We start from the raw sequence: 15,602 nt of genomic DNA on the forward strand, positions 1-15,602 counted from the left end.
TTAATTTGCTTGCCGTTAAACTGTATTGTGTTTTATACCGTACATTTTATTTGACGCAAGATTCGCGCAGTATGCACTTGTATACGCAATATGTAAAAACTGAAAACATGGAGGAACGTATCAGTTATATAGGAATAGCGTGCTTATTAATAGGAACATGTATAACGAAACGAATAATACAGAGGCGAGTAGCGAGGCGATTATTATAATCTTGCACTAATCATAAACAAACAAGTAATAAAAGTTTGTTCTTTTTCGAGGTTCTTTCTGCACTAGTGCAGGCAGCTAAAACGAACAGATGTATATACTTCTTGTATTAGTGCAGACAGTTCAGCTAAAAAGAACAGATCTCGAAACGTACAAACCATGGCGCATGCCAGCAGACAAAAATTTGCTCAGGAATAGAGTACGTTTTCAACATCTTGCACAATTTACGAAACACATGTAATTTGTTTGCAATTTGTGTATGATATTCTGCAATATTTCTTGCTTTAAAAATTGCGTAAAATCTTGCGCAATATATTGCATATAGTCTAAAACGGGTTTAAAAAATATCTTCAGAAAAAAAAATGTAGTAATATAATAGTATAACAGTATAGCGAAGGACTAGGATAGAAGGGTGAAAAATAGAAGCGAATCGAGAGAAGGAAGAAGGAAGCTAGAGACAGAAAGTGAGACAACACAAAGATAAAGGTGTAATTAGCGTGTTGTAAGCGAGTTATTAAAGTTACGATTATTTTCCAACAGAAGGAGTCCAGAAGTGGATTTAGTTTGGACTCCGAGGGTTACAACAGCGACAATTATTTTACAATATAATAAAAATCATAAGAACTGCTTTGCACAATCTTTTGCAAAAAAGAGCAATGAAATTGCTCTAATCTCGAAAGCTGTCCTTGCAATAATTCACTGGCCGAATTAATTAAATTAAATAGTCCGACCGGTATAAAAATAGTAAACTTGGAAAGTCTGCAGCTTGATATTTGAAAAACAATGACGTGACAACGACATCGCTTGCTCTCGTTCGGCAGGTAAACCACATCGTCCGAGAATATTCGTCAGTGCGATCCATTCGCCGGCGCATCCACCCTGTAAATAAGGCTAGCAACGTCTGCTCCGTGTACCACGTCTCCTGGGATCATACGTCAGCACAATACAAGAAAAACACGGCGGCCCGCTCGAGATGGATCGCGGTTCCAGGTATCGCTCGGGGTCCCGGCACTTCCACGTGCGAGTACACGCGAGTGCAGACGGAATTATCTGTCTAAGGAATGCGTCGCGCGATACGAACGATAGAATTATCTGCGTGTATGTCGCGAATGGTTATCTAATATACATCCGGGATAGTGTCTGTGAGAAAGTGAGTGATGAATGCTCGTAATTAAGGAATGTCCTCGATTGAGGTACCACATTGAGGAACCATGAGAAATTCTCTTCATTGCACTCCTATTGCACATTGATCCTCGGATCGCGCGTTTCCAGAATAAATTCCGGTGTTGATTTTTCGACGCGAAAATTTAATCGATGATGGCAACCCTCTTCTTTAATATTCAACGTCAAGTGTCGCGGTAGTTAAATCTGAGATTAAAATCCCATTGAAGTAAAATCCACTTAAAACTAATGGGAGAATGTGGAACTCGCTTTCTGTGTATTGAAAGTATAATGCATCGTCATGAAAACTACTACTATTACAAGAATTTGTTAATGTTTAATCTAGCGTTTGGTAATAATTTTTTTCTTAAGCTTGATGCGTGCAATACCGTGCCTGAAATCACATCTCATTATTCATCTCCTGAATTAATTAATTTATGCGGATAATGGGGTTCTCAAAAATTCGTAGGGATGCGGGCGACAATGCCAAATTCGGCAGATGCTGTCCTTGCATCCCTTAAAATCGATGCGAGCGTTCCATATCGTCATACAAGCAACGACAAATTGGATACCTCGTTGGTCGATTGGAGCGACGGGGGCAGGCGGGGGATGAAATCTGGTGATTCGATTGTTTGTTCTTTTAGCACGACGGTTAACGGCACGGCGTATTTTCGGCATAAACTTCGCGCTGTATGCCGGGGCACGCAGTATGCTAATATTTTGGACTGCCGTCCTGCTGATCTTATGTCATCGACGTCGACAGAAATCGAAATAAGGTTAACGAGGCCAAAGCGATGTGGATATATTGTAAGGAAGAGACGATTTTCTATAGAACATATCGTCAATAGAAAAAATTCACGGGTATTTTCTTCTAAGGAAAAATCTTAAAGAAGATTTAAAAAAAAATATGTAATGCTTAAATTAAATATCTGTCTCCGAAAGCTGATATTTCACAATTAAAAGCAATTAATTGCGCACAATTCTCTTATGCCTATCCATTAAGAGCTTATACGTAATAAATTAAACTTTTAATTGAAAACTTGAGACTTCCTTTCTCTTTCTGAAAACGATTTCTCTTTCTGTGAACTGCAAATCGACGAAAAATACCATTTCTCCATTCTTTTCGTATTTTAGAGAATAATATACACTACATTACGCACGAGATATAATACGCCGAGATGTTGGAAGATGCACGTTTTCCATCAATTTTTCCAAATAGTCGTACATAAATTTTACAGTAAATTTTACAGTAATGCCAGTGTTTAGTGCAAATCGAGAGTGGTACAATAAATCTTCTTTTTTCTTAAAACTGCTGGATGGAAATATTTCGTTCTGCACTGTATCTAGTAATGCATTTTCAAAGGAACTGCCGATCTTCACGTACGTGACCAGCTGAATGCAATCGGTAATCACGAGCTTGCAACCTTCGTGCAGCTTAGACAGAAACTCACCTATATTTTCGGCGTTCCTGCATCGGCAACTGCAGCCGTCCTACCTTCCATTAGACATCTTTCGTTCCTTCATCCCCCACCGGATATGATGAAAAGACAAGGGATACCATAGGATATAGCAAAGTGCGCGCAATTTATCATGCTCTTCGCCCGGGCTATGCCGAAAATCCATTCAACGATTGTGCGACATGACAGCGTACGTGTCTATGCATTTTAACGCACGAAGTTACTGTAGGTCGGCATTTACCTGTAGACCTGTAGGAATCGAGGTTTTCTCCCGTAGCACCCACGAAACTTTTCCTTATGCGAGCAGTAAAAAAGCGGCTTTATCGCTTCATAGTGTTAACAATAACTCTCTCTCTGACGATTCAACCGAAGCAGGTTCTAAGCAAGAAAAATCGTTTCTAAAATAGCCGCGAAAGAAGAAGAGGAACGAAATACGCATTTATAATAAAATGCCGAAATTTGTCGCGTTCTTTGCTTGGTAACATATAACATTAATATAAAAAAAAACAACAAAGAAATCTTGGTAGGGTTTATAGAAATTGCAATTTCATTATTAAAGGTTCTGTTGCAAGTTCAAGCTAAATCAAGCTCAAGATAGAAGTTTAGTTGATTGCGATCATCGATGTATACTTCTATGAGTTATCATATGTGAATGCAAAATATGAAATATGCAAAATATAAAAGAAAGCTTTTCATCGTCACGACCATATTATCACTACAGTCAGTTGCTCAGGATCCGAAATAGGATCAGAACGTTTGATATTTTATTCGTACATACAATTACTCACATTAATTATTCGGACATCATGATGTGTAAGCAATTATTACTCTCTAAATATGGTGTTTACCAGACAATAAGGAGTTTTTAAATTTCTAATAAATTAAAATAAGTATTATTATGGTTGTCAGAAATGTAAATTTTATTTTTTTTAATTAATACAGGTTTAAATGTGTTAAACAGTAAATAAGATTATGCTTCTTTCTGTGGTCGTAAAAATGTACTTAACAAAATATAATAATATAAATACATATATTAACAAAATAATAAGTTTAGTATTATTGAATAACCTTTGTTTCATAACATGCGTTTGAGCATGTTAGAAATAATTTTTATCAGATAATCAGATGTAATATGCTTTCTTGAAATACGAGTTCTCGAAAATGTAGTAGCACCAAGCTTCTTACCTTTTTATTTTTATTTTACAGATATTTTATTTTAAAGATTTAAAGACTTTTTAGTATTTATTTTATTGTAATTATATATCATGCAGAACATGCAATTTTCTGTATCGTTGTCCGATTTTCCTCTTTTCGCATGTCTATGAGGACTCTTAAGATTAATCACCTTTATCAAGCTTTTATTGCAAACATACTGTGCTGAACGTGCTGAAATAGGGCCTTAGGAGATTTTCCAATTTGGAAATCCCAATAAGAAATCCTCTGGGAAATTCCTGAGATAAAAGAGGTAAGCAGAACTTACCATGTGCTTGAGCTGTAAAGTGGAGTCAACGAAACGTAACCGAAGCGCTATGTGTCCATGTGAGTGACAGGTGTTGCCAAAACTCCTATCTCTTATTTTTTGGGGAATTTCCCAAAGTAAAAGAGAAAGGTAATCTTTTTTACATAATTATCATTGATCATCATTGATTGATTTCTTGTACTAATGCTTTTGTTACTAAATTGTTAAAAATTTATACTTTACGAACATGTTTTTTATAGATATGCATTTTTCTTGCACAACTTTTGTAATGTTCTTAAACGCTTAAAAAGCACTTTGTAAATTATCAAAATCAAATTTGATTAGAAGTGATTAGAAGTGCTCCTCTTTCACAAAAAACGCGTACAAAAATAATGATTGCAATGTTTAAGTTATTAACTGCGAGCGCGTTTCTCTCCCGATAACGCTCGGCGCGTTTGGCTCGTTATTCGGCGTCTATCAAAAACGCGGTCGGCTCGCGGATTCTCACAGCCATTACATACCATTACGACCATAATCGATATCCACGGTATAGTAAGTAAGCGCGACGAGGTAGGATGAGGCAATCCAATTTGTGGCCACTGGTATCTGGACCCCGTCGTCCAATTAACGGATCTTTCTTCTAATCTCGTGGATTCATCTGGCACGCCGGGGGGAACATCCCGAGCTTTTTGCTTGGATAAAAGAGAAGCGGAAGAGAAACGACGCGGGAAGAATGACGTGCAATTATCTAGGCACATCGATCGTACCGTACCGCGAACGGAAACGCCAAATTGCCGGGAATCGCGAGAACGAGAAACGACATCGCGTTCGATTATCGGTAGCGTGTTGTGCGCGCCGGGAAACGAACTGGAAATCCCGCATAAACAGATGAAAAGAAATCGAAGATACGTCACGCGTTACCAATAATTATTTTCTAATAATTATTGACAGCGCGGAAAATTTTCCCTGAAATATTTACGCAAAATAAAAAATTAGCTCGATATATCACGCCGTGTTACGCTACCGCGAGCGACAGCGTTACGCTGCACGTTGTACGACGAAAATGCAACACGGTAAAATGGAACGCTTATGTCCGGTCACGTTACATATTTCGCAGCGCTAACGTTCCGGGATCGGCGGGGAAGAGGAGAGGAAATTCGGTGACAAATCTCGTAAAAGTGTTGGCACAGTGGATCGTCGGGCAGGGACTTACATTATTTTTATCTCGGCAGTTCCTCGCGCGCGACAAGGGTGCAAGGGTGTAGAAGGCAACGATATAGACGAGCCGGCGCGCGTCATGCAGATATTAACGCGATGACGTAACCGTGTGTCGTCGCCGGAAGTCCTCCTCGGAACTCACGGCGCGCGGCATGGAGATCGGCGACCCCGACCGGACCGAAGGGGTAGTTTTCGCGCAAATACGCGAGATACCTGTGTACGCTGCTCGCGCGCGCGGATGCTAAAGATAATATTTGCCGGGATTTGCACGCGTGCCGGCCGGCCGGCCGTTATTTTCGTATCGTAATGCCGCACAGTGTGTGCCTCCCTTCTCTCACCCTCGCTCGCAGGATCCGTGAGAAATGACACATTTGCAAGCGCATGATTTCACGACGCGCGCGTCTCCAGCGTGTGTACGTACGTGTAGCAAAGTAAATAGGCGTTATATTCTACGTTGGAAGCGTTACCGGTGTTATCCGAATTAGAGAGGCTACGTGCTTGCACTCGCCGCTATTATCCGGCCTTCCGTAAATTCGCGCTGCGACGCAGTGTTTGATCGTTACCTCTATTTCCGCGCTGCATCTCTCCTCCTCTCCGCCTCGTCCTTTTATTCACCGTTTTCATAATGAACGCGCTGGCGATCGGTAATGATCGTGTGTGACGGTCGGATCTCACTCGAGAAAATAATACTTCGGCTTACGCACGTATGTACTTGATGACACTGCCACTTGCGTGAGGGATGCTCCTTGAGCTCCTCTTCTTTTGCAGAAATGTTGATCTGAATCTGTTTAAGTTTTACTTAATTTTAATTTCACTATCCACTTTTGTTTATTTCATTATTCATTTAATTTTAATATAAAATAGAATGACACTGATGACACCTTGCCGCTTGCACGTGAGGGGTTCTTGTCGACGAACTCCTCTTCTTTTGCAGAAATGTTAAGCTTGAATCCGTCTAATTATTACTTAATTTTCATTTCACTATCCACTATTCATTTCATGATTTATTTAATTTTAATATAAAATAGAATTGTCTGGATTGAAGTCTTCAATTTGGCCATGACCGAAAGTTTAAAAATAAAATTTCCAAAATAAATAAACAAGTTAGAATTTTTCGATTAACGCGGTTATTAATGCGTGCTTTTACGACTTATTATGAGATTACGAATATATAAAATATCAAACGTTTCTTATTTTGGATGTATCAACTAGTAGTGACTGTCTAAAGCTTGAATGACCGCTATGGCGAAAGAAAATTTTTCTTGTAGAAGTTTATTGGTCAACCAAATTCCCACTCCTACCGTTCTACTACCAATCCTAATCTGTCACTAAAGGGACAGATTATACATAGGGATATCGAGAAATTTATCGAGAAATAACTATTCCTTTCTCTGAAAAGTCTGAAAAATCTAAAAAAGTAGACTGAAATGTTTATAAAATGTTGGAATCAAATAATGAGGCTCCAACCTGGAAGCCAAAAATAATAGCTTCTCTTTCATACTTCTTGTATAATATGTATAATAAATATACTTAATAAATAAACAAATTAATAAACAAATATATATATAATAAATAAATAAACAGTTATTTTATTAATAAATAAACAAAATATGTTTCTAACATTACATTTTTACATTATTTTATATATTTAGTTTTGTAAGTATTTATAAATGGTTATATATAATAATTCAAAATGTCAAGTATATGTGTCAAGTATATAAATACGGTTTTCCATAAAAGAAAAAACACGAATTCCTAGATTATTATTATTTTAATTTAGACAGAAAAGCTATATCATACATCCATTGCAAGACAACTTTATAAATTATAAACAAATTCTAAACAGAATCTATTAAAATTTCTTTGATTACCCTTTTGTGATAAAATGGATTCTGATTAATTAATACCGAAAAATTCGCACGGACTTTCCGCTCAACCCACTATATAATATACAGCGATATATATATATATATATTATTTTATTTTATTTTTTTTATTAAAATATTCCAATCGAGATCCATGCAATATTTGATACGCACCTGCGAAATTTCTGAAAGTTTTCTCCCTCCCTCTCAATCTCTGCCCGTCTCTCTGGGGAACACACACACAAACACATATACGCAGTCACATTGAGTCCTAGCAGTTGACCCCACTACCAAGGGTGGAGCTTAAAATAAGGGTGGAACTTCTCTTATCGTTTACCTATCCCATCGAAGAGCAGTACTGGCTGCGCCAGGATGAGCAAGGAGCGGAGGCCGAGAACTAAGAATGGAACTAACGATAAAACGAGTCACTACGGAAAGAGTGCGCGAATTAGTCGGGCGTTTATGGTAAAATAGTTATGTATAATATACGAGAGGAGAATTTTTTTTTGCAAATAAATATTTGCTTGTATAAACTGCAGAAGGTTGCTTGCAAGTTCCCGCAAGAATCTAGAATTGCGGAAACAGTTTTTGCGTTATCGGTGATGTGTATAAGATATTTAGTGTAGTGAACAATCTATATAGTGTTCGTGGCAAAGAGAATTCGTGGATCATGGCACCGATGGAAAATCACAGACGAAGTGCTTCTTCTTCTTCTTCTCGGGAAAAATCCTATCAAAATTCGAGGATCCAAAATCAAGTGGATCCAGAAGGTACTAGTGCTCTTCTTTATACTGTTATATCGTTACGTTTGTACGCGCGTGTGTGAAAATATATACAAATCGATAGGAAGTGTGTAAAGAAGATTTCAAGATTTAAGTGCGTTACATTACTGTCTTCATTAATCGTAACTTGATCGTATCTCAAGTGTATCGCATCTTCCAAAAAGAGAAAGAGTAATCTAATCAGTTCTCAATATCTTGCTTTACTTTTATGGTTTTAATAGCTATAAAAAATTGCAATTGCACTGTGCACTTTCATATTATATTTTATATTATATTTAATAGTTTTCTACAAGGAACAATTCTTAAAGTGTTTCTGCAACCGATGAAAATATTTAAATGAGTTATAGAGGAAAAAAGTTGAAGAAGAAGGAGAGCAGGGAAACCCTATCATGTGGGAAACCCAAGTTGGAAAATCCAATCTTATGAGAATGATTTGGAAAACCCCGTTGAAACTCACGTATCCCTAGAAGAGAATCTTTTTCCTTCCTCTATAAATGTTGCAAATATTTTTAATGCAAAAACATTTAACAATCGTAGTGTAGAAAATTAATATTCAATAGTGAGTGCAGATATGCAAAACTAAAAAAACCTAAATTATTCAGAAAATATATCAAGTTTCATACGAAACAGAGTTCTAGTCTTATATAATTTCTGATTTTGTATTTGCAAGTTTTGCGTTGCTGGAAAATCCGCACGGATTTTCCCATTAACATATACATAATATAAAAGTCAACATATATAATACAAAGCGCAACATTAATTTATTCATCGATTGACCGAGCTTCACAAATACTCTCCCGCGTTTCCAATTATGAGTCATTATCGGCATTGCGATTTTATATTAGCAGCCACCGTTCATTTACTGAACCACGTACAGAAAATGATGTCTTCGGCCAGAAGCTATCTCTAATTTGCGAGCCGATAATTTTCGAATATCTCTACAACGTGAAAATACTAATCGCCCAACGAGGATGCGATTTATTCTTGGCGCATGCAGAATCACTTTTCCGTCGCTCATTCCCGACGCCGTGATTTTCCCGGTAGCGCAACGCACACGAATAATCCTTTCAAGCCTTGTCGGCTTCGCGAATGCGGAAATGGGTGGCAAACGGGCGGCGACGCTGCGTTTACGCACATTGTCTCGCAAGCAATACTTCCTGGTAACGCAACAATGCGATACTTTGCGCGCAGTCCGCGTAAGATCGCGTACGCTTCCTGATTCCCGTCGGCGTCTTCGCTTCTTCATCATCTCGACTGATCGATTATTGCGTTAAATTCATCTCGATCGGGCGAACCGATTAACAATATTTGTATATCGCCATTTAGATACAACTCGGATTAGTTAACGACGTTTTATTTTATTTGCTGCACGGGAGAACACTTGAATGAAAAGCGCGCATTTTGCTTGCTGCGTAAGCGGGAATAAAGATAGCTTTTCTCTCTGAAGCCAAGAAAGAGCGCCGTTCGAAAGCTGCTAATGCTGATCCTCACGTTTCGCGAAATTTCCATCGCAAGGAGATCGAGAACGACGTGCGGGCGCGACAACCATCGCCGAATGCAAAGGTCGAGCAGCAAAAAAAAATGCATTATTCAGGCGAATTTCCATCCGGGAGAAGCACGGGGTAGCTATGTCGTTAACTTGCTCTCTCGCTGCCGCTTTAATGATGGTTTGCTCCCTTTGCCTTCGTTTCTTATAACGAGGAGCTTCGGCGCCGTCGTTACGCGGCTGTATCACTCGCGAACAGCAGCGCGGTTGAAATCCTTTTCGCGTATCATCTACGAGCGCTGGCAGGATGCTTGAGGAATTCGTGCCGATCGATTCTCGCAACGGGAAAATTTTTTAATTGGATTTAATCGCGCTTTACCGTCATTTGTATAAAACAAAGTCCTGAAATGTAAAAGGTACGGAATAAATTGCAAAGCCGAGAAAGCCAACGGGCCGATAAAGCCGAATAACGCGCAACAAACTCAATCAATTGATTTGTTTATTTGTAATTATATTCAATGTGTGGTTAATCGGATACACTTTACTATAATTTTTTTTAATTATTGGAAAAACTTCAAATTTTACTGATATTACTGAGTCCAACGTGAAGACTGTTAGACAATTTATAAACGGAAATCCATGAGTTTTTCCCATGTTCCCCAGCGCTCATGTTGGCACAAGCTATTTGATCATAAATTCTTCCGTCGGCCTTATACTTTTGCAATTGTCACGTGCTCGTATAGTAATCGGAAATTAAAAATACATTCGTAGTGCCAATTTTATGGATTGCACGCAATTCGTAGAGATCTATCTATTTCCGTTCTATTTCACCTCGGAAAAAAAATGTAATTCGGCTTGGGAGCTTCGAACGTGATTTCGAAATAAAGTCACGACCGCCAATATTACAAGACAAATAATTGCGCGTGCAAAATTCCGCTTTCCGTACGCGGGGCCAACGACCCTTTCCGACTATCTAGTACGCTTTTGCATGAAACGAAAAAAGCAGTATGAAATTTTTTCGGTATTGCTTGACGATAACGTAATCAGCGTAATCAGCCGGCAACGCATTTCATTGCACTTGTCGTTTTAAGAATAATAAATGCTTATAATATTTCACGTGTATAGAGATAGATAAACAAATTTAGCTACAATTTCTCGCCAGAGAAAGATGCCAAATTTTCTGTTAATATTTAATAACAGTAGATATTCGAAAAAATATCTAGCAAATATAAAAAACATTTAGAACCACGCGATGGCAATGCGATAATTTTGGGGAAATCTTGCGAATAATATTTTGTGAAGATAGAACTTATAATATTTCAATCATATGTATAGATAAAGATAAACAAATTTAGCTATAATTTTTCGCCATAGAAAGATATAAAATTTTCTGTTAATAACATTTAAGAACGCCAGATATTCAAAGCAATATCTAGCAAATATAAAAAATATTTAGAACATGCGACGGCAATGCGACAATTTTGGGGAGCTCTTGCGAATAATATTTCGCGAAAATAGAACTGACGGGCATCCGTATTTGCCGGTCGTCCGGGATAGAACGGGGTGTTGCGTCGGCGTCATCCCCTGCTCGGACGACATTAATGATGACGAGGAATCGCGTTTGCGACGCGCGTGAAGCTCGTGGATTCGTATAGCCTGCCGTGTCAGGCGTAACGGAGTTAAGTTAATTTAGGCGCAGCACGCTGATAACGCGACTATTTTACGCACCGTCGCTTGTGCGACACAATTGCGATTCGCATTATTACTGTATCGAGTTTACATGCACGCGTATGTCTGGCTTCGCGCGCGCAGAACTCCTTATGCCGCGCACGTTTCATGTATAAAGTTGTTCTCCTAAGAGCACCGCGTGCAACAGTATCGACGCATCATGCATGCGCGGTTCTTTTTTAATTTCTAGACTTTTAAATATTTTTTTTCTCTCAGATGTGATACATATTACATTAGATTGATTATATTACCGCTTGAATAACGACATTCTTCGGCTTCTAAACTTTTAAGTCGTTAGGATTTGGCGAGCCTTCAACAATCTTTAACTCTTTCGCTACTACTGGCGTATATATAATATATACATCTGCCACGAAACACTCTTCACGTACTATCTATAAATCGGGCGTATCTATGAAATATTAAAAAGCTGTAATGAACAATGACTTCGCGTCAAATACTTCCAAAGAAAAAGATCTGTTGACTTCATCAAAAACTTTTGATTTACAAGATTCTATATTTAGAACTAACATATTAGGTGTCTAAATTAATTCGATGCCTTTTTTAAAAAATTAAACGTTAATTTTCAGTAAAAGAAAATATATTTTTATCCTCGAAATATTCGCCATCATTTCGGTAATTTTTGTCCATCTTTCGGCTACCTAACTTCCCTTCTCGAATCCCTAACTTCTCGAAAAGAAGATGGCGTCGATGCATTTTCAGATTTCTTTCGCTTCGTGTATCAGCCACTCCCCTGACCTAGCAAGTGAGCTTACACTCTGTCCCTCCTTTCCTACTTCTATGCAACTTCATCAAATAACTTTTGTTTACAAGATTCTATTTAGAACTAACATATTAGGTATATAAATGTATTGTATAATAATAAATAATGTATAAATTAATTCGATGCCTTTTTTCAACAAGTTAAACGTTAATTTTCAACACCACGTGGCTGATACACGAAGCGTGAAAGAAATCTGAAAATGCATCGACGCCATCTTCTTTTCGAGACGGGAAGTTAGGTAGCCGAAAGATGGACGAAAATTACCGAAATAATGGCGAATATTTCAAGGATAAAAATATATTTTCTTTCACTGAAAATTAACGTAACAAATAAACATAATTCAAATTTTTATTGACAAACTCTTTAGAATCAACTCTAAGTAAACTAAAATACTAAAATTTAATTATAATAAGATTAATTGGTACACAAATCACAAATATCACAACTATGCCCGACGCATTTATTTCTCCGGATTTCACTTTCTCCACTGCTTCCTTCATCTTTTCTTTGCACCATGATTCGCCACTTGACTTTCTAATATACGTACGAACCATCTGTAAACAATTATTACGCTATTCTAATCAAATTATTGCCATAAAGAAAAAAAAACGTGATTCGATTCACCCCGAAAAACGTGATCCGATTAGCCCCATATACATATAGGTTATAAATCAATAAGTTTTTTTCTTAAATGTTATAACAATCTACTTTAAAATGCCCGAAATACTAATATAGCACATCATGCAAAGTAAAAATAATAACCACGTATCAATTTTTAACTTACTTTTCATTACATACACGATGTAATAGTGATCGTATTTTAGATTCGCGCAAAAATTTCACCGTGCTTTTACATTCTTTTCTCTTATGACGTGGACCGACATTAAAGTACAAATAATGTGCATGCATTGGCTTTCGTTTTAGAAGCGGGGGAGAGGGACGAAGTAACTCGCGCGTCAGAATAATAAATTTCGGTCAGAATGTAATAAATATAGTCTTATCCTTATTTTGATTCGATTTGCCCTGTGATCCGATTCGCCTCGGTCTACCCTATATAATTAAATTCTAATATTATTGTTGTTTTATTATTTTTATGAATAATGTACCGAATTGCAATTTCACGTTTACAGAAAAATTGTAATCACATCTTCAGATGGTTATATTAAACCTCCGCGATTTCATAAACTTATTAAATTATTTCTGTCTTCACTACTTTCTTTTAAGTATTAATTTACACAATCTTCACAGTGTACTTTCTTCTTTAATTTCATTACAAGTTTTTAATTTCATTACATATCCAGCAATATATAGAAAGAAAATTAAATATGAGAAAAAATATCGTTCATATATGAGCCATTCGTATACTAAATATGCAGCAATTAAAATGTATGCGTGCCTAACGATCGATGACCAGAAGAAACTTACCAAAAATTGAGATTCTCTATAATAATTCACGGATAATTAAGACAGATAAGACAAGACTATATAACACGTATTACGTAATTGTTATTAATGACAAAAAGGAACACCATCAGTGCAAATCATATTGATACACGCCGGCATCGAAATAATTCATTTCTCGTTATTTTTCAGGCAGCAATTCTTCTTCAGACACGCTGGATTTGAACTTGTACCATCACCAACATAATAACTACCAACTCCAGAATAACAACAATAATTCGATCGACGTCCTTGCCACGTCCAGTGGAAGCCCGCAGGAAGTCGTAATGAAGGAAAAAAGCAAGAACGCAGCGCGATCGCGCCGCGTTAAAGAAAATCAGGAATTCCTCGAGTTGGCGAAGCTGTTACCACTTCCAGCCGCCATTACGACCCAGTTGGATAAGGCCAGCATCATCCGATTGACCACTAGTTATTTGAAGATGAGAGCCGTCTTCCCTCACGGTAACAAACGTCTCTCTAATGATTTCTTGTTTGTTTCGTTTTATAATATAATTATATTGATTATTAATCAATATTAAATAAACTTTATTCTTTTAACTTAGAATTTGAAAGATCATTAAGAAGAGTCGTTACTAGCAGTTTTTCAAGTCAGTGTTACGAATATTAATTAAATAATCGAATAGCAAATTTTTATTCTATTTTATTTTTCAGTTATTTTTACTTCTATGGTATTGAGATAACTTTTTCCTTTTTTGTTGTGAATTTTCACAAGTACAGTAGTTTTTCTAGTGAAAAAGAAAAAGAGAAACGAAGAATAGATGTTGTGCTTATTATTTTGTTAACTCGAATTACAATTCGTTTATCGTGTTTCAACCGAATTCTGTACAGGCGTCACGTTATTCAAATTTAACTGCAACAATTGTGCGTTTTAATATCCATAAGTTATTCGTCCGTCTTTCTTATTATTTTCGCTGGTGGGGACTGGTGTTCGTGAATTCAACCACCGGACTCTTACGCGCAAAGGGCAAATAGTATCGGATGAGATGGATGTGATTGCGCACTTAATGCATTGTTAGTCCCCGGCGCTTTGTAAGCAAAGCATGGGGGCCGTTATAGTGTTACAATGGCCTCCCCTAGTTCGATATCCCGTACTCTTACGACATTGGCGAATTGAATTTCAAGTGGCTGCATCCCTCTAGAACGATCGTCCCGTCTTTATTCTCGGGCAAAAAAGACACGACAAAGCTTTAGAGGCGGTTTCTCCCGCGTTCTTGAAAAGCGAGCGTTATTTCTTAAGAGGTCGCCGATCGCCATCGATTATCGTCGCAGTATTAATCGCGGTTACGATTAAAAACAGTCTTTGAGGGTGAGTCGTTATTGAGATGCGCCATGATCGTTATTCTGACAATTTTTCGTAGGATATTTAAAAATAACATCAAAGCAGAACACGCATCTTGATGACATGTATTTCTGATGATTTTTTTCCCATGCTTGTCATCAGATTTCAATAATGTCGAATTCTCGATGTAACGCGGTGATAAGAAGTAAAGGGATTTGACGCCAGCTTGTAGCGGAGCTGGTTCTTTCCTTTGAGACGTATCGACCTGTCTGTCAAGCCCGCACCATTGTACGTCGAATGTCAGTCGTTGTAAAATCTGACGCGTGTCGCTTATTGAACGGACGTTTCCTTCGAGGAGGGTGCCAGTCAATAATTAAGCTCGAGGAACACGTGCTTGAAAATGCACAACATCTGGAAGTAGCACGCGCGTAAACTCGTGACAGGTGGCAACCCGGTTTGCGATATGCGGTAAAAACGTTTCCTCGAGTTTCATCCCCGATAAATATCCGTGAAAGTAATCTAATTAATAAATTAATTATTGAAAATAATTAATTGAAATTATATACATAGTTTGCCCGATAAATATCCGTGAAAGTACTATTCGATTATTCAACTAGTATTCGTAACACTGACTTAAAAAATAACGACTCTCTCTTCTTAATGATTTTTCAAATTCTAAGTTAAAAGAATAAAGTTTATTTAATATTGATTAACATAT

General features: G+C 37.4%; 2 protein-coding genes across 3 annotated transcripts in view; one reads left to right on the forward strand and one right to left on the reverse strand.

Moving 5' to 3' along the window:
• Positions 1 to 15,602, forward strand: part of LOC105284398 (single-minded homolog 1) — a 44,906-nt gene that overhangs the window by 15,867 nt on the left and 13,437 nt on the right. For both annotated transcript variants that reach the window (XM_011347859.3, XM_011347858.2), the window contains exon 2: positions 13,738 to 14,046. In XM_011347859.3, the coding sequence (XP_011346161.1) occupies positions 13,872 to 14,046 (175 nt within the window). In that variant the 5' untranslated portion in view covers positions 13,738 to 13,871. The remainder of the gene's footprint in view (positions 1 to 13,737; positions 14,047 to 15,602) is intronic.
• Positions 1 to 15,602, reverse strand: part of LOC105284399 — a 47,622-nt gene that overhangs the window by 3,694 nt on the left and 28,326 nt on the right. The gene's annotated exons all lie outside the window — the stretch shown is intronic.

The sequence above is a fragment of the Ooceraea biroi genome, chromosome 3 (genome assembly GCF_003672135.1).
Source record: "Ooceraea biroi isolate clonal line C1 chromosome 3, Obir_v5.4, whole genome shotgun sequence".
NCBI lineage: Eukaryota > Metazoa > Arthropoda > Insecta > Hymenoptera > Formicidae > Ooceraea > Ooceraea biroi.